The sequence below is a fragment of the Camarhynchus parvulus genome, chromosome 13, assembly GCF_901933205.1.
Source record: "Camarhynchus parvulus chromosome 13, STF_HiC, whole genome shotgun sequence".
NCBI classification, from domain to species: Eukaryota; Metazoa; Chordata; class Aves; order Passeriformes; family Thraupidae; genus Camarhynchus; species Camarhynchus parvulus.
The window spans coordinates 11,581,747-11,607,011 of NC_044583.1; the positions used below are offsets into that span (position 1 = coordinate 11,581,747).

The 25,265-nt window shown below is 55.7% G+C and overlaps 1 protein-coding gene across 3 annotated transcripts in view; it reads right to left on the bottom strand.

Annotated features, from left to right (window-relative positions):
- FLT4 (fms related tyrosine kinase 4) overlaps positions 1-21,227 on the bottom strand; it is a 57,563-nt gene extending 36,336 nt beyond the window's left edge. For 2 of the 3 annotated variants that reach the window (XM_030957584.1, XM_030957585.1), the window contains exon 1: positions 21,057-21,227. In XM_030957584.1, the coding sequence (XP_030813444.1) occupies positions 21,057-21,114 (58 nt within the window). In that variant the 5' untranslated portion in view covers positions 21,115-21,227. The remainder of the gene's footprint in view (positions 1-21,056) is intronic. The other variant, XM_030957586.1, reaches the window with a different exon arrangement.
- Positions 21,228-25,265: the final 4,038 nt, after the last annotated feature.

Genomic DNA, 25,265 nt, shown 5'->3' on the forward strand with positions numbered 1-25,265 from the left:
GGCTCTGAAATTATCCTCTCTGCTAACCAGAGGGAGTCAGGCAGGAGATTTTTCCATACGCATGTAGTTTTCTGTAATCAAGGGGACAAATCAGGGATGCCCAGATACCACAAATGTGTTTGCACTGAGATGCTCTCTGGAGCAAAGAGGCATTCATGGAGTGCCCTTCTTCTGTGGCACACTCTCAGGTGCAGTCACCTGAGTAGGACCAACCTTAGTAGATTGCAGCAGCCCCCTTCCCTGTACCACCAGACAGGCATTCCAGGAGTGAAATTATCCAGGCTCAGGGACAGGCAGTTAAACATTATCATGCTATTCTTCCAGCTTTTTTTTCAGGGAGAGTCCCACTTTTTGTGTGTTTGCATCTCTGGCATGCCAGACATGCACCCTAAGTGAGCTCCTCATGGACAAAACATCTCGAAGTACCGGTTACCCTCAGAGAATACTGTTGTTTTTCATCAGCACAGTGTTGCCAACTGTCATTACTTCATGATCTTTATCTTAAAACTCCAGCTTCTGGAGATGTAAGATAATTCAAAAGAAGTCTTGTTGACTGCAAAAACAAGCAAACTAACCAGAAATAGAGAGGGGGAAAAATGTTATGGAATGTGAGTCTGTGACTCAGGTAGGTGCTAAATGCTAAGGAAGAAAAGAATGCAAAAATATGCTTCTAGCTTGACTTTCTACAAAAACATGAGGCTTTTTGCAACTGTGTTCTGTGTATGTCTGTTTCCTTCCCTTGTAACATTCAAACCCAGGTATCAGAGAGATCTGGCAGGGTTGGAGAGGTCTCAGGGGTGTGGTGTCTCCACGTGTTTCACAAGCAGCTGTAACTAACACCTTTCCTCCAGAACTGTGACCTGAGGACCACAGGTTGAGAGCCTCAGGATGAGAGGAAATGGTCTTAGGCTGCACCGGGGCGGGGGGGGGGGGGTGGTAATATTGGATATCAGGAAAAAATTCTACACTGAAAAGGCAGTCAGGCATTGGAACAGGCTTCCCAGGGTAGTGGTAGAGCCACCATCCCTGGAAGTGTTCAAAAAACATACAGATGTGGCACCTGGGGACATGATTTAGTGGTGAACACAGTAATGCTGGGTTAATGGCGGGAACCTGATGATCTTAGAAGTCTTTTCCAACTTTAATTATCCAATGATTCTAGGAGTATTTCTCTATGAGGAACCCTGACCCAGGAGACAGTAAATGGCCACCAGCTTCTCAGCCACAGGGGTGGCATGGGGATCCAGGCTGGTGGAGAAGCCATGGTGCCACCAGGAGAGGCTGCTGAGGGGACAGGGCGGTGAGGGAGAAGCCATGGTGCCACCAGGAGAGGCTGCTGAGGGGACAGGGCGGTGAGGGAGAAGCCACGGTGCCGCCAGGAGAGGCTGCTGGGGGGACAGGGCGGTGAGGGAGAAGCCATGGTGCCAGCAGGAGAGGCTGCTGAGGGGACAGGGCGGTGAGGGAGAAGCCATGGTGCCACCAGGAGAGGCTGCTGGGGGGACAGGGCAGTGAGGGACGTGCGGAGCGGCACCGCCAGCCCTGCCAGGCCCGGCCTGCCGGCCTCCTTCTCCCCAATTGTTCTCCACTTCCTTCCCGCCTGCGCCGGCTCGGAGGTGGTGTCCCCATGGCTGCCCCCACAGCAACAGCAGGGTGACAGCCATCTCCCCCCCGCCATCTCCCGCCTCCCCTCCACTCACCCACACGAAGGAGCGTCAGCCCAGGGGCAGTCCTGGCCACCTCCTGTGTGCCTGTCCCACAGACACCTCTCCCTCAACAACAATAACAGCAGCACAGCCATCACTTGTCACTCAACACACAGGTCACTGCGGTCCCTGGGCTGTGTGGTGCTCGGCCACCATGGAGGACACCCCGCCATGTGCCTCCAACCTCCCCTTCCCCTGAGGAGGGGACGTCAGATGTCACACAGAAAAAATGTGCCCTGGGGCTGTGAAAATAAATGACCGCATTTTTTGTAAAATCCCTTCAAAATGTAACAAGGTTTATTAAAAAAAGGAGGCGGGGGAAGGAATCTGTCCGCTAAGCTGCGTTTCCTATTAATGCCGGACACACTTATCCCAGTGCAAACACTGGTCTCCAGATGGCCACAGCTCCCCTGCCCATCATCCCAGGGAGCAGCTGGGGGTGCCTGTCCCCCCCACCGTGCTCAGCCCAAAATGCAGAAGATATTGCCTTGCACAGGGCTGGCTGGGGACAGCAAAACCTCTCATCCTGTCTGTGCTCTGGGGCAGCAAACAGAAAGATAATCCCCAAAACTCTGGCATGGCCAGCTCTGGGCTGGCTGCAGCAGGCACTGAATTAGATCTTAAAACTGGCATGGTCCTTCTGCTTGAACCACTAAATAAGTGCCAAGATGGCAGAAGTCTCTTGGCCAATGCTGTGCCTCACCACTGGGGCTGGGGAGAGCAGGATGGTGGCAGAAATAACCCCCTGCCTCCCTTCACGTGCTGCCTGGTGACCTGTTAGCAAACAACACCAGGGGGTGGAGGGGAAGAAAGGAAAAGTACGATCTGTGCAGGTTGGGGCTGTGGGATTCCTGCAGATGCATCCTGTCCATGGCCCTCCGTGAGTACAACAGGAAAAGGAACCACTGCTCACTCTGAAAGCACCGTGGCGCAGGGCTGGGGACACTCCTGCTGCTGGCAGCACTGCTGGGCCAGCTCTCCTGGCCATCCAGCCTCTTCACTGGCCCTGCATTGCTGGGAACTTTGGGGATTCCCTGCACTGCCTCACGCTGGGGACCCACTACTCACACTGATGACTGGCATCTTGGGATGCTCATGCCCAGAGCCACCCATGGCATCCAGAACAGGCAAAGGGATGCACAGTCCCATTCCCAGCCTGCAAAATCATCTTCAAAGCCATCAGCTTTCTCTGCAAAAATTCTCTATCGTTCTGTGCTTGCCAGATGGATCCATCCCATTGCTAGCTTTGCCCTTTCCCTCCCCGAGGGAGCGTGTGCCCTGTCATGGCTCTCCTGTGTTTCACTCTCCCCAGCACTGAACTTGGTGCTGGGTTTGGCCATAAAATCTCTGCTAACAGACACACAGATGGTTTGTGTCTCTGGCAAATCCCAGGGTGCGAGGGAGATGTCTCCAGAGCATGGAGTGTCTCCTCTCCTCCGAGTCCCTCCTTCCCCACCTCCAACCCCTGTGATGCTTTATCTCCTCAGCCCTCCAAGCAGTTCCTGCTTTCTCCCGCACACCCAATTGTGCCCTTGCACAGGGAGAGCATTAATGTAATTAAAAAGGCATGCAGCAGCTCTGGCTTTGTTTTTTCAAGATGGTTGCAGCTTTTTTCAAGCAAGTTGGCAGCGGGATATTAAAATAAACAGAGGGGGATTGATGGGATGCGGTGAGAGGAAGCAGGATCCCACAGCCAGTCACACCTTGTCTATTTCCAGAGAAGCACATTTCCCAGCAGTTTTCTTCACCTTGATCTTGCAGTGCATGGCTCTGAAAGGGGCCAGGCTGCACTGAGGGCCTTCTTCTTATTGCTGCTGGCTGCTTCATTTTCAGCCCCTCTACCTCTTTCTGCACCCTGAGACCACTGCTGCTCTCAGTTGCATCCTGCATCCAGGGCTCTCTGTCTCGTAGGGAAGCCATGTTCACCCTGGAAAGTGCTGTCCACCCCAGGGCATCTCTCAGCCTGACCTCTTCTTTCCACCCTTGGGCATGTGGGAAAGTCCAGCATAGGGTCTGGTTTTGCCTTGCAATGGCTGCAGATGCTAAATCCCTGCAGAGCAGCATCGGTGCCAGAGCCAGCACTGCCACAGCGTGCCATGGCTTTGGGAACAGAGCAAAGGCTGTGTGTGGGACAAGGTACAGCATGGTGTGGTGCAGTATGGCACAACATAGCTCCTGCTCTCCATCTGCTTCCACGCACAGGAAGCCCTGCACCGGATCCTCCCCCAAGCCCCCACACAGCACCTCAGCCCCTCTCTGCTTCCCCTTCCCTCCCTCTCTGCTGAGTCGGCCCCGCTGACTGATTAACGGGGCCTTTCCGGACAGGGATTTTGTTCACACTCTGTCCTTCTCTCTGACTTCCTTCCCTGGCACTGGGCTGCATCACTCTGCTCACAGCCATCACATGGCCCCAGCTCACGCTCCTGCCACCACACCTTGGGGTCCTGTGACAAGAGCTGCAAGATAACATGCACAAAGCAAAGCTGCTCCAGGTGAGGCCTGTCTTCCTGCACCTTGCCCAGCCCAGCCTGCCCTCTCCAGTGCTGTACTGGGGCAAAAGACAGGCTGGAAAGGAGAAGAGTGTCCTTTCCCCCAGCAAAGCTCCCCTGACCCTGCTATTGCCCCACCTCTACTTTGCTGTTTTCAGACAAAAACTCCCAGTCAATGAGCATCTGTCCAAGAAAGCAATGCAGGAACTCAAGATTTGGACACTTTCTAAAAAGGAAAATTTTGTTTGCGTCAGTTACTATGTGAGCAAACCTCTGCTCCTGAACAGGCAACAGTAAAATTCTGGTACGTGTCTGGCCAAGAGGGGCTATTCAAAAGAGCAGCAGTAGCTAGCACTGGGACAGAAGGAGGAAAAGCTTTGCTCTGCTCTTTCTGCAGACTTTTTCTCCTGCTTTCCAGGCTGGACTTGTTTGAATTAGCAGCATTTTCTGGCAAAACTGCATGTGCCCCACAGGAACTAACTCCAGCACCTCAGGGGCCATTTTCCCCCCACTCCAGTTACAATTCCCACTTGCCCTGTGCTGGTACAACTCACTGCCCTTGTGCAGGAGGACCTATGATTGCCCACAGACATGTGGGATGTCCATGTGCTGGAGGCAGAGCCAGGCCAAATTCCCACCTACAGGGCTGAAGTTCCCCCATAGAGCCACTCGTTCTCATGCACGGGGCAAGCATCCAACTGTGGGTTGGAGCGGCAAACCATGAGTGTCACGTCACACAAGGAGCAGGCAGCTGGCAGAGCAGCAGGGGAAATTTGAAGTAGGGCTGTCAGCTCCTCCTCTTCCTCCTCCCAGTGCTCTCCAGCAGGGAGGAAGGCTTGTTTTGCAGAGAGGTGAGATATCACACGAGGCTGAGAAATAAATGTCAGGCTCCAGCCGATGTAGGGATGAAACACCAGGTGTCTTTTCTCCAAACGCACACTGGGCAAAGTGAGCCCCAAACAATGGGGGGAACTGACACCAAAATAGAGCAGATTCTGCCCAGCAGCCTGTGCCCAAGGACTGCCAGGGCAGGGTGACAGCCACCCAGGCCCACAGTGAAGATGGGAGGAAAACAGAGATGGAAACAGGTTAATGAAAAAATGAAAAAAGATAATGATAAAAAACTGAAAATCATCCCCAAATATGCATGTGCACAAGGACAAAGAAAGCAGACCCCTTCTTTTATGGGTTCATGGAAGATGTTCCCTGTCCCATAACTCAGGGTTGACCCTCAGTTCAGACCTGCCTCAGAAGGGTTAAACAGGGGGGCTGTGCTTCTCAGTGCAGGACCAGCCCCTCTGATCCCATAGCACCATCACAGTCCCACACACCACACAGCTGAACCCACACACCAGGGGCTCACTCAGGCCTTGGGCAGCTCCTTTCCCTTCTCAGTGGGCAGTGCCAATGGCAAGGCATTGGTCCTTTGGTCTACAAATTTTTGTCCATGGACCTCAAAGCCCTGCAACAACACCAAATCAAAGTGGGGTGGATTTGTATCCTCACCAGTTTGTGGGGATGTTCCCAAAGCACCAGAGCAGTTGCTTCAATTAGGACATGTGTCTTTTCTCAGGGGACAGAAAGGAAAAATAATTATAGAAACTCCGTCGATACAAACACAGAGGTGACCATCATTATTGGGTGTCTGATCCTTCCTGTCCACCACCAGAAGTGTGAGACATCACCTTTGCCCCAAAACACCTGAGGGCAAGTTGGTGTGTGGAGGTGGGAGCCCCCTGAGCAGGAACCAGCAGGAGGGCTGAGGAAGGGGCCACCAGAGGACCACCAGAGCTGGTGGAAAGGCTTTTCTTAGGGAGATACCCTAAGCATCTGTGTCTGCAGTGATGCCAGGTGAGGAGGAAGGATATGTGTCCAAACAGACAAAGCATTTGGGGACTGAAGGAACAGGGCTCTCCTCCAGCTCAACACCTGCAACCAGGGGAGACCCCAGCGAAAGCATCCCTGCCTGGCAGCCAAGTGCGGAGTGGGATGAGGTGGGCAGAGAAATAAGCAGCACATTACACGACAGCAGCATGGTCACAACACCAGCAGAAGCCACAGCCAGAGCAGCATTACCCTGAGGCTGGGCATTCCCTGCTTCCCCAGCCCCTGGCACTCCACAGCTGCACACCCAGTGTGTGTGGCTCTGGCCAAACAGGCCTCAGTCTGAAAATCCGCTTGGCCTCACTGCATGCACACCAACAGGTCTCTTTAGCCTCTCATGGGTGATAAACTTTAATTAATTGGTTCTTTTCTGGCATCTTGTAACCACCTGCACTGATGGGTAATGAGGCAAAAAAAGGCACATGGTCTCTGGGCTCCTTCAACATTTCATCTTCCAAGCTGGGTGTCCATCAGGGAAGGGAAACAGAGCAGCTCAAAAGCAGAAACCACTTTCAGGAGAGATGGGCTGTCCTGAGGAGCAGTTACCCGCGTATCCCCGGTCCCTTGGTGCCTCCAGGCAGGGATTTATAGCGGGGTATTTCCGAGCCAGCTGCCCTGGGCAGCAGAGCACGGCTACACCCAGTGCCTGATCATGCTCTCACCTGGTTTTGGACTCTGCTCTGCCCCAGGGTCCTGCCACACGTCATCCCACAGCATCCCAAAGCGGGGTCAGCGAGCGCCTGTCTGGGAGCGTTTATCTGTCTGCCGCTCTCCCTGGGCAGGAAGCACTATCTCACCATCGCCCTGCTCGCTCTAGCCCCGTTTCCTGCTCCATCCTGCCAGGTTTACCCTGCTTTTTCCTCCTCCCCTCCCCCTGCCCCACGGCTGTCAGGCCATGTTTGCATTTCTGTCTCCTGCCGTCTTTCCTCTCCCTGCCCGCGCCCCCCCCGCGCTCGCTCCCTGCTCCATCCTCCCCGAGAGGCTCCGTCCTGAGCCAAAGTTAGCCCGTGTCAGGTAGCCACATGTCCGGCCGGGGGCAGCGGGTCAGCCGGGGCCACCCTGCAGACCTCCTCCAGGATCTCTGCTGTCAGCAGCCTCCCCGGGCCCCAGGGGAGCGCCTGTTTGCTGCCCTCGCTCCAGCGAGGGATGCTCCGGCACATCAGAGGGCTGGTTTCCCCCCGGTGGCCGCCGGCCCACCCTTTCTGCTGCGGGCCAGGGCCGGCCAGCCGCTGCTTTGTTTGGTCCTCCATTCCCTGGATCGCTGCGCGTTTGTTGGCTGCCTGCTCCTGCCCGGAGAATCCTTTTCCTGCCTTTGAGATAGAGGATGCTCGAGCCATCTGTGTGTTTTATTTCCTTGTAGAAACTAACAAGCCAAGGATTGCTTCCTCTCCCTGACATTTCAGAGGGCAGCTCCGGCTCAGCGGGATGCGCAGGGAGGGGAGGGGGAGCCCAGCGCCTTAAGACAGGAACAGGACCTATTCTGTCCACAGGATTCACTCCCTAAGGGGCAGAAATCCTCAGACCTACCCAAAAGCCTGTGGCAGCTCCCACTCTGCCACCACCGTGGCTCTGCAGGAGCGCTGGGCGAGCTGTCCTGCTTTGCATACATAACCAGCCCTCTTCCAGTGGCCCCTATTAACTGCGTGGCTAAACCCTTGCAAAACTCAATTAAAATTATCCTCCCACATCTTAAGGACTGTCAGGTTGCTTCTCTTCCTGTTTTAATTTACTTCTTTCAAAATCTCGCCCTGCTCACATTCTCTGCCCCAGCAGGGTGTGATTACTGTGGTGTAGAAGGAGCAGAGGGATCAGATGGCTTTAGGGGACTGATATCAGCAGTTAACACTGTTCATTACATCTCTGACTTGAAGGGAGGCAAAGGATGGTCCATAGCTTGTGTGAAAGAGTGTTGGTCCAAGTCCACTACTTGCCAGCACAAATGCATGGCCAGGATGGGCTGAGGACATCCCCTGGGGGCCCTGGGGTCTGGGATTTCTGAGCAGGTGTCTTGGGAAAGGCTGGTACTGCTGCACCCTCCAGTTGATCTCTTTGGGATTGCTCAGGGGTTGCCTGACCATTGCAGGATTCAGAGGTTAATTCTACCCTGTGACTATCCAGGTGCAACCCCAGGGGCTTTGCTGGGCTGAGGTACTTCTGGCAGCAGTGGGTACAAACCCATGGAACCCTAAGGACACATCTTTGGCCATTGAGAAGGAATGGCAGCCCATCGGTGACTAAAGGGAAACGATGGAATGAAATTACAACCCAGTGCTTCTTACACTGTACCTGTGGAGTTACGAGGCAGATGACCAAGTACCTCTTCATGCAACTCAGCTAAATTGTAGATTGTTCCACTGTGGGATATCCACAGAGAGATTCCCAAAGAGAGATAGCTCCCAGAAGACAAGTCACTACCAGCTCTTACACACCATGATCCCGGTGACACATCCAGGTCCAGGAGTCTCTAAACCACCCGCTGTCACAACAGAGTGGGTACATCCAGGATCCTCCTACCCATGCCAGGGCAACATCCCCTTTCCCAGAGCTCCAGCTGCCCATGCTGGGGCTGCTGGCAGTCCAGGCAAAGCCAAGACCAGTTTCAGCCCCTAGGCAGAGGCTTCTACCCACAGCACCTGGACTTTGCTGCATGAACACAAAGGGAAAAGCCTGAGAAACAGTGGAGAGAGACCCTTAGATTCAACATCATCAACTACAGCTCGATCATGAGCCATTTCCAGAGGCTCAGGTGAACTCCTGCTGAAGCACACTGCAGGTGTGCTGTTGGGGGAAGATGGAGTTCAAGCCGTGTGAGGCCTCAGTATCCAGCTCGCTGGGAGACGGGGAGGCAGAGGCAGCTGACCGGGAAGTCAGACAGAGCCCGAGGGTCGGCACTGAGCACGGAGAGAAAAGGGCAGTAGCATTTGGAAAGAAAAAGCAAGTCACAGGTTTGCTTTTTCCTTGATGTGTGTGGGCTTAATTGCTGGCCTTTGAAGTTTTAACTCTTCCCAAGACTTTGACTTATGGACAGACAGAGCAGGACACTGAAAAAACCCTGTATGCCATCCAGGGCAGGTTTCCCCCATGTGAGCAAAGCCTGGGGTGCCCTGCCTGCCTCATGCCCAGTCTGCTGTGCCAGTCTGACTGTGCTGGGCTTTTTCAGGGGTCTGCAAGACCTGCAGATGTGCTAGGAGACAATGTACCAAGTGGAAAAGATCTGCTCCTCCATCTTTATGTCCCTGGAGTCTGCATCCAGATGTTTGCTACTTATCTGTGAACTGAAATCAACTCAGAGCCCTCAAACCAAACAGCTGCCCTGGAGCTGGCACTGCCTGTCCTCTGCAGCACAACCCACCCTCAAGCTGATCTGCAGCTGTGAGGTGCAAGAGAAGCTGATTGATAAACAGGGTAAGTGGGGAAAAAATAGTTTTGCAATTAGATTATTATCTTGGCCTTGGAAAACCTGCATTCAACTCCCCATCTGCTCTAGGCTCCCTGGAAGGCTGTCATACAGCTTCCATGTACCTCCATCCCTGCCTGAGCCACCGAGGGAAGGGCAGCAGAAACTGGGCTGCTTTGGCTTGGAAAAATGTTTACTGGTGCAAGAAATGAGGAATCCTTATTCCTTCTAATTAAAAGTATGCAGGGAACAAAGAAAATTAATTTAGCCCAGAGTCAATGCAACATGAAAAAGCTATGTTAGATGAGGATGGGCGTAGAAAGTAGGAAGCACAAGCAAAATGCAGGAGGAATTTAAACTTCCTGATTATCAAAGAGGGGGCTTCAAGCACTGAGTATAATCTAAAAATAATAATAATAAAGCAAAGGGAAGAGTGATCAGGAGCATAGAGAGAGCTGCTGCCTGGGGAGCACGAGCCCTCCTCCCTGCGCAGCCTCTCCGTGCACACCTGCACATGCACACAGGAGCATCAGCACGACCCTGGGTGGGGTGGGCACGAGGAGGGCCAGGAAGATCACAGCACACACTCTTCAAAGCAGAATTAGTCATCAGAGGTAGCGGCAGAGGAAGGAAGGCTCAGGTACGAGGTCAGACACAAGCAGTGAGCGCTGACGGAGGAGTTCTGAGCGCTCGCTGCAGATCTAAGAGCCCTCAGTGCGAGCAGGACGGGAGGTGGCATCCCTGGGGTAAATGCACCCACAGCGCGTTGGAGATAAGAAATTTCAACTCTCCACTGCACAGCTCAGCTTGGCTTTCTGCCATTCCTGAAAGCAGCCAGAGCTGCCCAAACCCAGAGCTTTCCCTGATGTGGTTAATGAAATCTTACTGTTTTCTGCAGAATCCCCAGGGGGGAAGGGCTCTAAAGAGCACAGCAAAACTCTCCCCCCACACAGGACTTTTCTGGGCTGCACCTCAGCCCTGGGTCAGTGATCCCATCTGCTCCTTGCTAGGCAGAGACTTGAAGATGCAGAGACTCAGGGCAGTGGAGGAAAGCCTGGCCCTGTGGGGCTGTCCAGGGCGTTGATGGCAAGTCACAGATGCACACGCTCTCAGTTTCTCTTGGCACAGAGCTGTGACCACAAGCCAGGACCCGCTGCAGCAGGAGATGATAATCATCATCTCTGAGAGCCAAAGTGTATTGGGGCATTCGCGTCACTTGAGATTAGCTGGCTGTTTAACATCTGCACAGATTTCTCTCTCCACCTCCACATAACACCCCTTGTGCAGCTATGAAACTAACTTAATTCCCTTCCAAGAAAGGCTGAGTTGGAAATGTCACACTTTGTATATCACAGCACAATTCCTACAATGAAAGGCCCAGCCTAAATGGCACTAGAGGACTCTGGCGCTCTTTGAAGGCCAATGAGCTAAACCTCCTTCTTCTGCTTTTTAAAAATAGCTTACACCCAGGGTGACCAAGTTGCATAAACACACAGTTACTCTCTGTTAGTGGCAGAGGCTGACTGTTGTTTTCCTGCTCCAAGGTGCTTCCCTTGCCACGCAGCGCAGTGGGAAGAGCACGCAAGCGGACGCGCTGGGGAGGAAGCGTTTACACATGCTAATGACTTCCAGCCAAGGAGCACCAGCACCAACAGGGAAACGGTGCTAAGGAAACAACACGCCACTTCCTCGGCTCTCCCTCTTTGGTCACCATGAGGCACTTGATGCTCAGAGATGTGGGGTGAGAGTGGTGTTGGCCTCTCCAGCCCCCTGGGAATTCAAAGCGTGGATGAAGGAAAGACACATTGGCTCAGTCCACAAATGCAGGAGAAGCTGTTTGGGATAGGGGTGTTTTGGCACCATACTGGACCAAAGGGGCCAGGGCAGACACTGGCCCTTCCCCACTCCCAGAAATGTGTCTCTGGAGGCCAGAGTCCTTCCAAGTGCCACTCAGGTTTATTTCATCATACACATCTCTCTTTATGCCAGAACAGGTTTCCTAAGTTCATGTGGGGTCCTGTTTATTTTTCTTTTTTTTTTTTAATCACTATTGTATTAAGAAGTGTTTTTCTTCTGGCAAAGGTTACGGTGGGGCCAACACTGTGCAAAGTCTCCTGCCTTCTATCACCACTAAAACCTGAGCCAGAGCTCAGCCCAGCCACGTCACTTATCTTCAATGAAGGCAGGCTTGGATTTCCCCCTCCATATAAAAAATAGATCCCAGGACTCCCCCTCTCCCCCAGTGCATTCTTTCAAATGCCACCCACTCCTTGTTATTGCTGGGAGGCTGGAGAGCCAGGGATTAACAGCCTCAGACTACATCAAGCTTTATTTGTCTAAGCAGCCAAGTGTGAGGAACAGCCATAAATATTGTGAAATGCTGGACGTTGTGGAGGGGCATCATTGGGCAACACAGGCACCTTGGCAGCAGGGATTTCATCTTGGGCTGGACACAATCCTCATGTGACTGACGTCAGCAGGAAAAGTTCCTGCTTCCCTACAATACGGGGGCTTTGAGGAACACCAAACTCCATCCCCATGTTTAAACTGGTGGACACCACACTACACCCAGTGCAGCACTAATAATGGTGCCCCTGTCAGTCCTTGTAGCACAGGAGTAAGCAAACATGGTCAGGAAAATCCCACTTCAACACTGTCACCCAAGGGGACACGTCCTGGGTCTGAGCCTGCCTGCCCAGAACAGGGCACTGCAGGATGTGCTGCAGCTGCCCTTCCCTTGCACTCTGGGATGCCATGGCACAGAGAGGAGATGAAAGGCCAGGATATGCCCTGATCCCATCCCAGCATCAGCAGTACTGCCAGAGCCAGCTCTTACAGCCCAGCATCTGCCAAGTCTGACAGTTTGGCAACAGCCAACAAACCCCGTGAGGAGGCACCAGGCCCAGATGCACACTCTTAACTAAATTGCTTCACAAGGCATGGCCAGGTAACTCCTTTTGGAGGCAAGGCAGTTTCTTCCCCTGTGCTTCATCCCAGCACAAGGACCATGCACTGCTTGCCCATGGGTGAGTGATCTCCTTGGTGTGGATGTGTGCCCCTCCTGTGGGAGCATCCCACTGTGCAGCTGGCTGCCACACTCTCAGACATGCTGTTAAACCTCTGCCCTTTGCTTCCCGAGGGAGGGCCAGGCTGCAGTGTGGGGAGGGGATTGATGGCCACTCAGACCCAGTTACGCCCCTCTGGGGACTCTGCTGGGGCTGGGACGAGGCAGGGTGTGAGTGATGGATTTTTGTGGGCGCTGGATGCCGTCACCTCTGCTGGGTGCCATTTCGCTTGCTGCCATCACTGTGAGCTGGCAGTTTCCAAATCTGAGTATAATCCACTGTTTGTGCTCAGCTTTCCTGCCTCAGTAAATGTCAAGATTTACTGTCACTCATAGAAACTACTGTCTTGACCCACACTTATGTCAGTATTTATTTTTTTTAGGTCATTACATCTAACATCCATCTCAGTGGACACCAGTACTTCAGAAATGGGGAAAACAAGTTACAGATGGGGAGCTGAACCTGGAGCCAAACCTCACTGTCAGCACATACATCTGTGGAGACACATACATGGTGCCCCAAATCAATTTGAGAAATTTGTGAAGGAATTTCCAGGTTCTGCTACATGGCCCTGTGCTTTTTTGTGGAATGAATAAAACCAGTAAACCTTTTACAGATTTCCCTGCTACATGGAGAGCTCAAGTGCCTCTGTAACTCAGAAGGATGATGACTCCAAAACCCCCCATGGGACTCATGAGCCTTGTGAAAGTGCAGACAGACCTTCATAAAGCTGTGGAGCCACTGCCCAGCTCGAGCCATCTCACTGTGCCCTGCAAGGTTTGCCAAGCCCCAACTTACCCTGCCAGCAGCTGGCATGGAGAACCTGCTGCAGGATGGGGAGGGATCCAGAGAGGAAGGGGACAGTGACCAGGGGAAGCTGCCAGGGGCACTGCTCACTGGCTACCACCAGCTGCTCAGCAAAGGCACCGTGAGCTTGCAAATTCTTTATAAACTTCCCACGTGACACAATAACTCAGGGGCCAGATTCTGAAGATCTTCCTACTCTCTTTACTCAGACCAAGCTCCACTGAAGTCACTGAGATATTGGCCTAAATACAACTGAAGGAGTTCAGGATTTGGCCCAGTAATAAAAACTTCCTTCCTTTGTCTACTGCTCATTCCACATGATCCCACTGCCTCCCAGTCTCCTCCTGGCCTTGTCTCCAGAGGCTGGGGCTGTCAGTTGTTTTGATGTTGCTCTTTCATTTTACCCTCAGCCAGACCATGCCAGTCCCCTCATGCATCTGTGAGCTGCTGAGGTGGAGGGAGCTGGGATGGCCAGTGAGGAAGAGGGGAAATTGTGAGGTTAAATACAACCTGGCTGAGGCACAGAGCCAGTCTTGGGAGCATGGATGCATGCAGACACTGTGCAGGGTAGGAGCTGGCTCCACCATCACCTCCCCAGTTCTTTCAATGCCTTCTTGAGGACAGGCTGGAGCATCTCCAAAAAAGCCTTTCTCCCCCCTGCTGAGCGTAGAGCAAATGCCTTGGGCTCTGCACCAAACTTTTATGTGAGGGAATGGGTGAGATGACTCCTGCCCAGGAAAGTGCAGCAGGAAGTTATCTCACTGCAATGACACATGCTAGAAAGTGACACCATAAGAAACACATATAACTTCAAACAAATAACTTGCAAAATGAGTTTTGCTGCTTTTTCTGCCTCAAAACAGCCAGGAGGATGCAAATCCTTGTCATTCTCCAAGGGTATCTCATCCTCAGCATGACCATCTGAAATGTGCACTGGGGTTTGGAGCAGGAGCTCCTGCTTCCTTGCCATGTCCACCAGCCTTGCACACACGTGTGACACTGACAGAGCAGGACAGGAGCACACACAGTCAGATACAGCAATTCCCTTTGCACCAGTCTCCCTGCCTGTCCTGTTGGTGACAGAAAGCAACCACAAAAGAGATTTGAACTCAGCTGAGGCAAGAAGCATTTGGTGCTGAGGTACCACCATGGCTTGATGATCCAAACCTCAGTCTTGAACTCATGGATGCTCATGTGGGTGACCTGGTCAGACAGCAGATGGCTCAGAGAGAACTGACACAAACCCTGTGAGCTCCTGCTGAGGTTTTACATCTTGCAGTGAGATTTTTAGCATTCCTCAGCTAAGACTGAAACAGAGGCTCACTTTGGAGTGTGCCGCTCTAACCACCCTAGGGAACACAGAACTCTGAGCAGCAGAGGAATGGTGCTCTCAAGGTGCAAGGCTGTGGCACAGCCTTTGCACAGGTCTGTGGGAGCCCTGTGTCATCCAGCCTCGGCTGAACCAGCTCACCATGTTCTGCATTCCAATGCAAAATACAGCAATGCCAACCTGTGCATTCCACAGACTGAGAGCACAATGCCCTGGCCAGTGGCACGGGCTGCTGTGCTTAGGGCTTGCTTTTGAGTAAATACAGTCTTGCTGTACATTCTGCCCTTTTAAAGTACATTAATTGCCATGGAAACAATGCTGTTACTGGTATGGCAGCAGCCTGGTGGCCCCCACAGATGCAAGGCAAAAATCAATGGATACATTGACATACAAGATGTGTTTCAGGACTTTTTGTGGTTTTGAGGCTGGTCACCATGGCACATATGAGAGAATGGCTCAGACACTAAGAAGATGCCATCTTCCATGGAGAAAAAGCTGGGGACAAAACATGGAGGAAGATCTCCTTTGCTGTGTTCACCTGTTTATGCAGCACACTCCTGTATGGGCTCTGCTCCCAGTACTGATGTGTGTCCTCAACTTGTGGCGCTGGTCATCACTCCCAGCTCCTGCTGGAGCATCCCAGCCCTGGCTGCCCTTCACATCCTCATTGCCAGTGAGCACGAAGTACCTGACCTCAGACCTTGGCTGGGTGGCTTAGCTCCATGCCTCCCCTCTGCCCATCCATGGCCCTTTCCACCAGCTCAGATGCCTCACCAAAAAGAAGGTAAAATAGCCAATATTTCAGATATAGAGACACACACCATCACTCCTTGGTCTTCAGAGTCTTTTTAGTAACACTGGGAAGGTTTGTACACAGAGCAGCATAAAGGGAAAGGCTGTGAGTGCCCTTCCCGCCCTGCCTGGCCGTCCCCAAGAACCCGGAGCAAAGGGCAGCCCTGGCTGTCCCCTCCCAGCCAGGGCAGCGCTGCCCTGTTCCCTGCCGTGCCGCCCATCATAAAGGGGTCCCTGAACTGTTATCAGGCAGTGACAGTTTCCGCCATCAGATTCCTCCTGTCCGTCAGGAAAGCTAAATAAGGAACATCGTTCAGGCGGCTGCAGGAAGAGGGGAAATGCAGGGACATCCGGCCCAGCTGCCAATTTTTCCTTTCCCATGAACCACCACTGACCTCCGCCAAGGGAGAACCTGGACACCCAGACTGGCATTGGCACTGCTCCTCTTTGCTTAACCCTTCCCTGGGGGATACCCTGGCCCCCAGAGCCTGCTGAGCAGGTGGTCTCATCAGGCAGGGTGGTGTGGCTGTGGTGGGACAGAGCCTGGGTGCTGTGTCACTGTTGCTGGCACTGCAGACCATGGCAGGCACACTCGGTGCGCTGGCTGGCATTTTCCCAGCCAGCTGGAGCCACAGCCAGGAGAAGGCTTAACTCCTCCACACCTGAAAATGGGTGGGCAGCTACACCTCACACTGAGACAACGGGTCCCAAAAACATTGGTGAGCTGCTCCATTGCTTCCCTCTTTGCATGCACCTACACCAGGAGCAGAGTCAAGCTTATTCTTTCACCAATTCCTCTGAAACAGAACTGGGGTTTTCCAGGCTCTGCCAAGAGTTTTAACCAGCACACAGGTAAAATTTTATCTAATTTTTCTCTCCGCTCACTCCAGGGCTGTGCCCATCAGTAACAGACCAGGACAGTCTGAAATCCACTTGTCCCTTTCTCCTGGTCTTTCCTGTGAACAGCCCTGGGGTCTTTGCTGTCTTTCACTGCATAGAACCTGAGCAGGGGAGCAGCAGCTGCCTGGTTATTATGTGCTCAGATACAGGAGACAACAGCACTTAAGTTTGCCTTCCCCCATCACTATGTCCTCGCTGTTTGCCCAGAAAGAGCCTTTTCCTGACCCCCTAAACCGATCCTCCCTCATTAGCACATGACGTCCGTCCCACGGCACCTCCAGGTTTGGCCGCAGAGGCTGCGAGGAATCCTTGCCCTGGAAGGAGGGGGCAGAAACACAGCAAGAAAAACAATTCATTCGTGGGAGAACTTGTAAGGTGAAATACAAGTCACTGGCTGAGACCTGTTTCTGCTACCTCAGCAGGGAAACGACTCCAGGAGAGACTCCAAGACTCCCCGCTTAATATCCTCAGCTTATAAAACTTAGTGGGAGTTTCAGCACCAGCTGCTGTAGGGCCAGGTTTTTCACCGTCCTTCTGCTGAACTTGCACCTAGAGATGGAGTGATTTGCTCGACAAAAGGAGCGGCCACGTTGGGCTCAGGGCTTGTGCCTCCTCGCCGACTTGACCACAGGCCACCTCTGCTTCCACTATTCTGCCGTAACAATGAGGCACCGCAGATGGGCAATAATGCTGGGCCGAAAACATCAGAACTATTCTGACCAAAGAGAAAAAGCCCCCCTGGGACCTGGCTAACCCCCTCTTTTAACAACGTGAAACGAGAAACAAAGGTCTGGGGTAGCCAGAGGCAATAAAACCCCTGGAATTCATTTAACCAGTCACTAGATGCCAGTGCAGCTGCAGCAGTATTTCTTTTCCTAATGAAGGACAAAAGCTCTGGCCCAGGGCAAGGCTCAGCTCTGGTCTCCCCGAAAACCGTGGCATGCACCAGGAGGTCATGATCCCCCCACAGCACACAGCAGGAGTGGGATGTGTACCTGGCTGCTGCCCCTTGCCCAGCTGGAGAGTTGCAGGAGCTGCAGGGGAAGCTGGGACAGGTCAAGGCAAAACACAGCAGTGGGCACCTCTGGCTCACAGTCCAAGGTGGGAAAGGGGGTCTTTCAGCTTGAACCGTGGATTTTCTCATTGCAAACCCACTGCAAACCGATATTTTTCCATGCACAACTGCCCATGGACCCAGGCAAACATCTCACACCCACAAGGCCCTGTGAAGGTGAGCTCCACTGCTGCTCGGCAGCGTGCAACAATCTACCAGCCTCCCACCATGCTCCCAACACGGGAATCCACCAGGAGCTGCCTTCTCCAGGCAAGCTGTGATTTTGCAGCCCTCAGGCACTATGCCCCAGCCTGTCTATCCCAGAGGAAGAGCCCTGCAGCTTTCTTTAGTCATTCCTCACACAGAAACCACCAGCACTGCTAGCTCCCCACCTTCCCTGGGCAGTGCAGCCTGTGGGCTCTGGCCATCACAGAGCTTTCTGCTTCTCCCTGCACCTGCAGGACCTCCCCATCACCCCAGCTTACTGCAGCTTCACCTCCCCCCCACCTGGTTAAAATGCACAGCCCCCCCAAACTGGGAGTGAGGAGTCCCCTGCCTTGCACCCATCATTCTGGGGCTGTTTCAGTCCAGCAGGTTGAATGGCAAAGTCACCTCTGCTGTGCCAGCTGGAGTGGCTGAGAAAAAGGTGGGGGACATAGGTGCTATCCCCAGGGCTCAGCTTGCTCCCCAAAGCTGCTGAGAGCTGGACAGACCTGGGGGCCCACCAAGAGCCCCCTCCTGCTCTGCAAGGCAACCTCCTGAGCATGGTGGGTGTCCCCTACAGTTTTGGAGAAACTGCTCCCTGGCCGTGGTCCCTTCCCTCCTGCTGCTGTTCCCGTGGGATCCCGCTCTCCCCTTCTTTCTCCAGGAACTGCCTCGGGATGCTGGGAACAGCCTGTTCCCTCCTGGCTGGCTGGGAGCACCTGCCCTTCCCACGCCTGCCCCGGAAAACACCGCAGCAACACAGGGCCAAGAGAAACCCTGGGGACAGCGATCCTGCATGGAGCAGCCCATGGGAGCCAGGCGGCACAGTGCAACGGGATACACTGGAGGAAACCCCGGCCACCCTGCCTGCACTGGCTGGGGACATTGTGCTGCTGGAGGAGTGTCCCTCTGACCAGACGTCAGTGTGAGCTCAGTGACGCCCTGGTGGGTGTTTGTGCAGGCACTGAGCCGCGGCCTCACGTGCCCAAGCCAAATCCCAGGGTGGTAGTTGTAGCTCACTCATGTGAAATCATCCTTAAGCAGACAGCAGGGCACAGGAGCTGTGGCTGTCCCCTCCCTGGCAGCCCCCAGGGACCACAGGCTGCATCCCTGCACACACCCACTCCCCTTGGAGGCCACGGCTCATCGCTGTGGCTGAGCCTGGTGGGGTTGCTGTGCAGTCAGGGCTGTTGAATGAAAGGGTGTTGCTGAAATGGCCCGTGTTTATTACTTGCAATAAAGCAACTGCTTCAAATCCCAGCTGCACAGGCAACTGTTGCTGCTGGCACGGCCAGTGGGGGCTGTCCGAGCACCCGGCCGGGACTGTGTGTGATCCGGGAGGGGAGCAGGCGGCAGCAGCCAAGGCAATCGGCTCAGGTCCTACACAAGCACGGGCCCTTCCCTCACACCACGGCCATACGCCCTTGGAAGGGTCCCCAGCGGGATTGTTTGGCTGTGGGGGGCTCAGCACTGCTCTGTGTCCAGAACATGGTGGCTCAGGGAGCACATGGTCTCCTCGCCATTCACAAAGCATTACCCTGAGAGGCCAAGCTGATCTAGAATGCTGGGGCTGAACCTCTGCCTGTTCTCCCCATCTCACTGCCTGCACAGGGCAGCTCCCCAGCTCCAGTCCATCCTGGAACCACCATGGAGCTGGAACGTGTAAGAGCTTTGTGCTCTGACACACGGCAGTGTCTAATGCTGGCCCATTTAAACAGGCACCAGAACAGTGGTGCCAGAACAGACCTTTCATGATCCTGGGATGATTATTTCATCCTTCACAGGTGGAACAGTCTCACACACATCCCTGCTTCCGAGGGGAGCAAATATTTGCAGCCCATTGGGATTATGGTTAATGAGAAATTTGTGGGTCCTTTACACACCGACAAATTGTCCTCATTGATAGAATGGAAGGAGGGGAAGCAAATCCCCGTGGTACCATCCCCCAGTTGAGCTCCACATCGCCCTTCATCGCTGCACTAATCAGGCAGCACCGAGAGCTTCAAAGCTCTGCTCAGCCCTGCGCTGACGAGGCCACACAGCTGCGCTGGCCAGAGCCTCCCAGGCACTGCTCCTGCACCTCCAGGAGATGAAAGAACCAGGAGCAGCTACACTGTGCTTTACAAATCGCTAACAAGAGAGCTTTGAACAGTTCCTCCTGCTGCAATGCCACCAGCAGCAGGTTCCTTTCTGCCCAGCCTCTGTGAGCATCTCCTGAGCTCCAGCCGCCCGTTGTGTCCTTTGGCCCCAGGACACCAGAGCCATCAGCAGCTTTTTGGGCAGAGCAGGTTGACAGTGACACTGCTGGTGATGCTATTCATGCCACACCTCCAGCTCTCCTGTGAGCTCACTTCAACGAGAGCAGCAAATGCCACTGGTGATAGCAAGTCACTGAGCTGATGCTACAGAAAATTCTACTTATGCTCCCAAAATTCATCCCCACATTGCAAGCTTCCACCATTACTAACTTTCTTTCAGTCTTGCTCTGATCTGGGTTATAAATGCTTTACTTGTGCAAGAAAGAGCTCCTCTGGGGGTATCTGGTGGGGTGTCCTGTCCCCACTGCCCTGGCAGTGCCCACCCAGCTCTGCCCTGTCTCACGGGCTCTGCTTGCAAGAAGGGCATGGCAGCCCCAATCTCTGCCGCGGTTCTGCACTCCCTGCCCAACAGCCTTTTGCCACAGAAGCGCTATAGGAAGGGAAAACATTTCACTGGGATCGGCCTCGGGTGACTTCCGAGGCGGACCACAGCAGGGACAGGCAGGCTGGACAGCCTTGCACGGACCCCCGCCTCCTCGCGCCTTCCTCCCCGGCACACACAAATTAATGACTCTGTGCGTGAAACAATAAATAAACAGAGCCGGGACTGGCCTCCAGCCGGGCGCGTCCCCGCGCAGCGGCATCCCTCCCGCCAGGGTCCCGTGGGGTTTCTCCCCGCTCGCAGCGACACATCCGCGGCACGAGCACGGCGTGGGGTCCCCGCGGCCCCGCACCCCAGGGACCGCGGCAGGGTCTCTCCGTCCCGTCCTGTCGCTGCCGGTACTCTGTCACCGCCGTCGGGGACACCGGGGCGGGCACCGCGGCGCGTCCCGGCTGGGGATGGGGCGGGCAGCGCCGGTGGGAAACGGGGCACCCCGGGGCGGACTGAGCCGCTCCCCGTCGGGGATTGAGGTCGCCGGGACCGGGAGCGCCGGTCCCCGCCGGGGATGGGGGAGCCCGGGACGGGCAGCGCCAGGGCACGGCACATCCCTGTCCTGGGCGAGGGACGCCGCGGCGGGCAGTGCTGGTCCCTGCGGGGTCTGGGGAACACGCGGGCGGAGGAGCCGAGTCCCGTCCCGTCCCGTCCCGCCGGAGCAACCCGCGCCCAGCGCGCCCGCAGGTGCGCAGCGGGCATCAGAGCGGGCAGGGCAGCCCGCAGCCCCGGCAGCTCACCTGCCTCCGAGACAATGCCGAGCCAGAGCCAGAGGGGCAGCGTGCAAACTCTCCTCATCTCCGGGGCTGCCGGCAGGTCCGTGCGATGCGGAGCGGTGCGAGCGCCCCGCGCCCGAGCTCTGCTCCCGCCGCGCCCCAGCTGCGGCGACGCGCGGCGGCGGCGGGCGGGGAGCACCGGGGCCGCTTCCTTTTCCTCCGCCCGCCCGGGCCGCCCGCCGCCCTCCACCGAGCCTCGGGGCGCCGGGCGGGCGGGGCGGGGCGGGGCGGGGCGGGCGGGGAGGCAGAAGGGGCTGGGGGGAGCGCACCTGCGGCTCCGGGCACAGACGGGCAATCCGCGCTCCCCGCACCAGCGGGGGTGCGCGCATCCCTTCGCACCTGGGTGTCTCCACCTGTGTGTGTGGGTCTGCATCCCCTGCATCAGGGGGAAAAGTGTGTTCCCCACCCGTGTGTGTGGCTCTGCATCATCTCTGACCGATGGGCACATAGACACCCCCACACCTGCGTGTATTTTCACACCTGTGTTCACCCCTGCACTTGTGTGAGAATGCTTGCATATCTCCTGTTTCTTGTCTGTGCCTGGGTGCACATCCCGGCCTTTCGGAGCAGAGGGAATGCACACAAACACGCTCTCAACAACAGCACACACACACCTCATGCGATGGAACGCATCTCGCACCTGCCTGCACACACCCCTTCATGCCTGTGCACCCCCTCAGCTCCACACCTCACACCTGTGCGCACACACCCCGGCACACAGTCCCGCACACACCCCTTGAACCTCCCTCCTCCCGCACTCCCTGGGGCACACAGAGACACGCACGCACTTGGGTGTGCTCACACTCGCACCCTTGTTCAGCGAGGGTGCAGCAGGGTCCCCCACTCACGCCGTCCGTGCGTGTGCAGTGCCAGAAGCGTGGAACAGCCACGCTGTCCCTCGGCACCGCTCGATGTGGCACCCGCACGGTGCTCTGGGGGTACACACCGAACCCGCACCCGCACGGTGCTCTGGGGGTACCCACCGAACCCCGCACTCTCGGTGTTCTGGGGGTACACACCGAACCCCGCACCCGCACGGTGCTCTGGGAGTACCCACCGAACCCCGCACGGCTCTCTGGGGGTACACACCGAGCCCCCACTCCCGTGGCGCGGGCAGACGAGCGGTGCCGCCCCAGCGGTGCCAGCGGCGCTGCCCCCACAGCGCTGCCACCGCCAGCGACAGCGGCGCTGGCTCGGAGCGAACTGGCTGCGAATGCGGCACAGGCGGAGGCGATGGCAGAGCTCTGGGAGCGCGGGGGCACAGCCAGCTCAGCCCTGGCCAGCTGCCCGTGCACCCAACGAGCGCTGGACGGATACATTAACACGGCCCCGCGCTGAGCCCCAGAGGATTATTCATTAGGCTCACTTGTAGGCAGCGAAGAAAGAACCTGAATGAAAGCCATGTGCTCATGGCTTCAAAAAGGCAGGAAAACTTCTGGTGCACTCCTGTTGCCAAACCCACAGAAGAAATCACCCTGTCCCTCTCCTGGAACCCTCAGAGGGACTCTCAGTCACAGAATTTATTTTACCTGACTCTCCCCATCCTGATTAGTGAGTTTTAAACCCAGAGTGCCAACTCCATCACTGTTCAGCACGCTCATCTTGGATCATGTCCCTCCTGGATCTCAGCCGAGCAGAAAGTGGCCATGTCCCTTCAGCCCAGATGGGTGTCCAAGCCCTACAAGTTTGAGGACTTTCAAAACTTGCCATGACAAGGGAGAGCTGGAATGTCACACAGCGGTGTCACTGCCCAGCTAAGGGGTGAAGAGCTGAAATTAATCCCCAGTGACAGGGTCTGTGATCAGAGACGGGGCAGCCACGCAGTGCCCCACGCTGGGGACAGCACCGGGGTCAGTGCCCTTGAGGGGGAGCGGTGAGGCGCTGGGGGTGGACAGTGACGGGGAATGAATCACATGGCACCACTGAGCTGCTGGCCGAAGTGCACAGCCAGAGGGTGCCTGGAGAAGCTGAGTGCGAGAGGAGCAGAGGGTCTGACCCGGCGTTGAGGGGAGAGGCATCTTCTGGCACCCCAAAAGTCAAGGGATTTTGGCACCCTCCATCCTCCACAGCCCGAAGGCGGCACGGCGCGGGCGGCGGCGGCCGGACCAGCCCGTCCATGCTGCCATCTAACGGCAGTAAAGGCAGGACAGCGGGCAGGGCGAGCCCCGCCACGGCGGGGAATTTTCCATCACAAACGCAGGGCGACTGTGGGACCGATGGGACCTTTCCATTGTTGTGGCCCTGGGAAACAAAAGGATCTTAATTTAAAATCTTGTCCCCATTCCAGCACGTGGGGGGACCCGAGGAAGCAAAGGCTTCCCCAAAGCACTGGATAAAGACATACACAGATCACAGAAGGCTGCCAAGGCAGGAGCTGCTGGACACTGCCCAGCCCTAGCGTAACTATGGGAAAGGGACACTGGGGTGGCTCTGGGAACACCCAGGGACAAAATAATGAGGTAACCCACGAGAAAAACACAGCCTGGACGTGGGAGAAGATGGGTGTGAGCCAGTCCTGGCAGGTGCAGAATCTGGATGCTGGGGTGAGAGGTGCTTTAACCCCATCGTGTCCACTCTCCCATCCCTATCCCCTCCTGCCTGAACCCAGGCCAAGCTCAGGTAGTCACTGCATTCATGCCTATGGCTCCTATTCCATGGTGCTCTGGTTTGTCAGAGAAATGTGTCTTTCAGGCAGCATCTAGACCACATTTCCCCACTGGGCTAACACTGCATGCATGGCAGCCCAGAGCAGCATTTTCCCTGGATGTAGGAGCTGCTCTGCCTCCCCAGCCCTGCCCCACCATCGGGGCCAGACAATGACATTATACCCCAAAACATGGCTCTGCCTGGGAGCAGCCACACCACGGCCACCACACACAGCCCAGCAGGAGAAGAAGAGACGTGCTCCCTCAGGAGCATTTGGGACAAGAGGGTTTGGCTGCTCTCCAGCTCGGCCTTGGGCACGGGAAAGGTGTTGGAGGTGACAGCAGTGGCAGTGGCACACACTGGCAGTGCCATCACACTGGCCCATGCAGCACAGGGCAGTGGCAGTGCTGGGCAGCTGGAGCTGGCACACAGCAAAGCCTGGCTGTGCTCACCCTGCCAGTGCCTGTCAGCCCTGGGACACTGCCTGCTGCTGCCCAGCCAGACCTGGCTGCAGTTTGGGCAGGCTGGGCAGCTGATAGGTTTCAGCTTTCCCTGCTGTGATCAGGCCAGCCTCGCCTTTCCAGAGGCTCCCATGCAGGGGGTAAGACAGCCCTGCTCACAGCACCATTTCCAAGCCAACAGCTTTTTCTTCTCCACTCTTATTGCAGCTGAGGCTGTGGGGCAATGAGAGGAGGAGATGAGAGCTGGGAGAGGAGGCTGAGTCCAGCCTTTGGGCTCAGCACTCACTGGCTAGAGGCCAACCCAGGGCCAGGAGGGAGCACAAACCCCCAGCATCCCCTCCACACCTGGCCCCTGAGCGAGGCTGCACAGAGCAGAGGCTTCCCAGGCACTGGGAGCAGCCCCGGGCTGTGCTCAGCCCTCCTGCACAGGACACATCTGCCTGAGCCCTGCACAGGACATCCTCACCTCTGGCTTCCTCTCCTGCCCTGGCACAGGGCTCAGCACCCCCAGCCCTGGCACACTGCAGCAGGGCTGTGCAGGAGAGGCCATATCCCTTGTGGCACCACGGGGGAACAGGGCCCCTGTGCCATCCCTGCTGGGCAGGCAGATGGCCAGTGAAGGGAGTGTCCCTGTGCCCAGCCGTGGGAGCTGGAAAGCCTCACACCTGGCCCTTCCCCTGCCACAGAAAGCTGAGCCTCTGCCAGAGGTGTCTGGCTCCAGCCAGCACTGGGACTCCACAGTATTGGGGAGCTATGGCCTCTGCTTTGAGCCTGGAATGGATTTGGGTGAGAAAAACATGACATTTCCAGCCACCCCAGACACTGCCATCCTCCCTCCCACCCATCATTCCACCAGCCAGGCCTGGACCCATCCCAGCACCTCTGCTGACTCATGAGGCAGAGACACTGCCAGCACCTCCTGCTCACAAACCACAGCAGCCAAACCCCCTGGACTTGTCCCTCCAGGGACCCTGCCTGCCCTCCTGCAGGTGCAGCACTGCCAGCAGGGCCACAGGGGGCTGACAGGAAAAGAGCCACACTCCTGCTGAATTTGGAAAGAACTGGG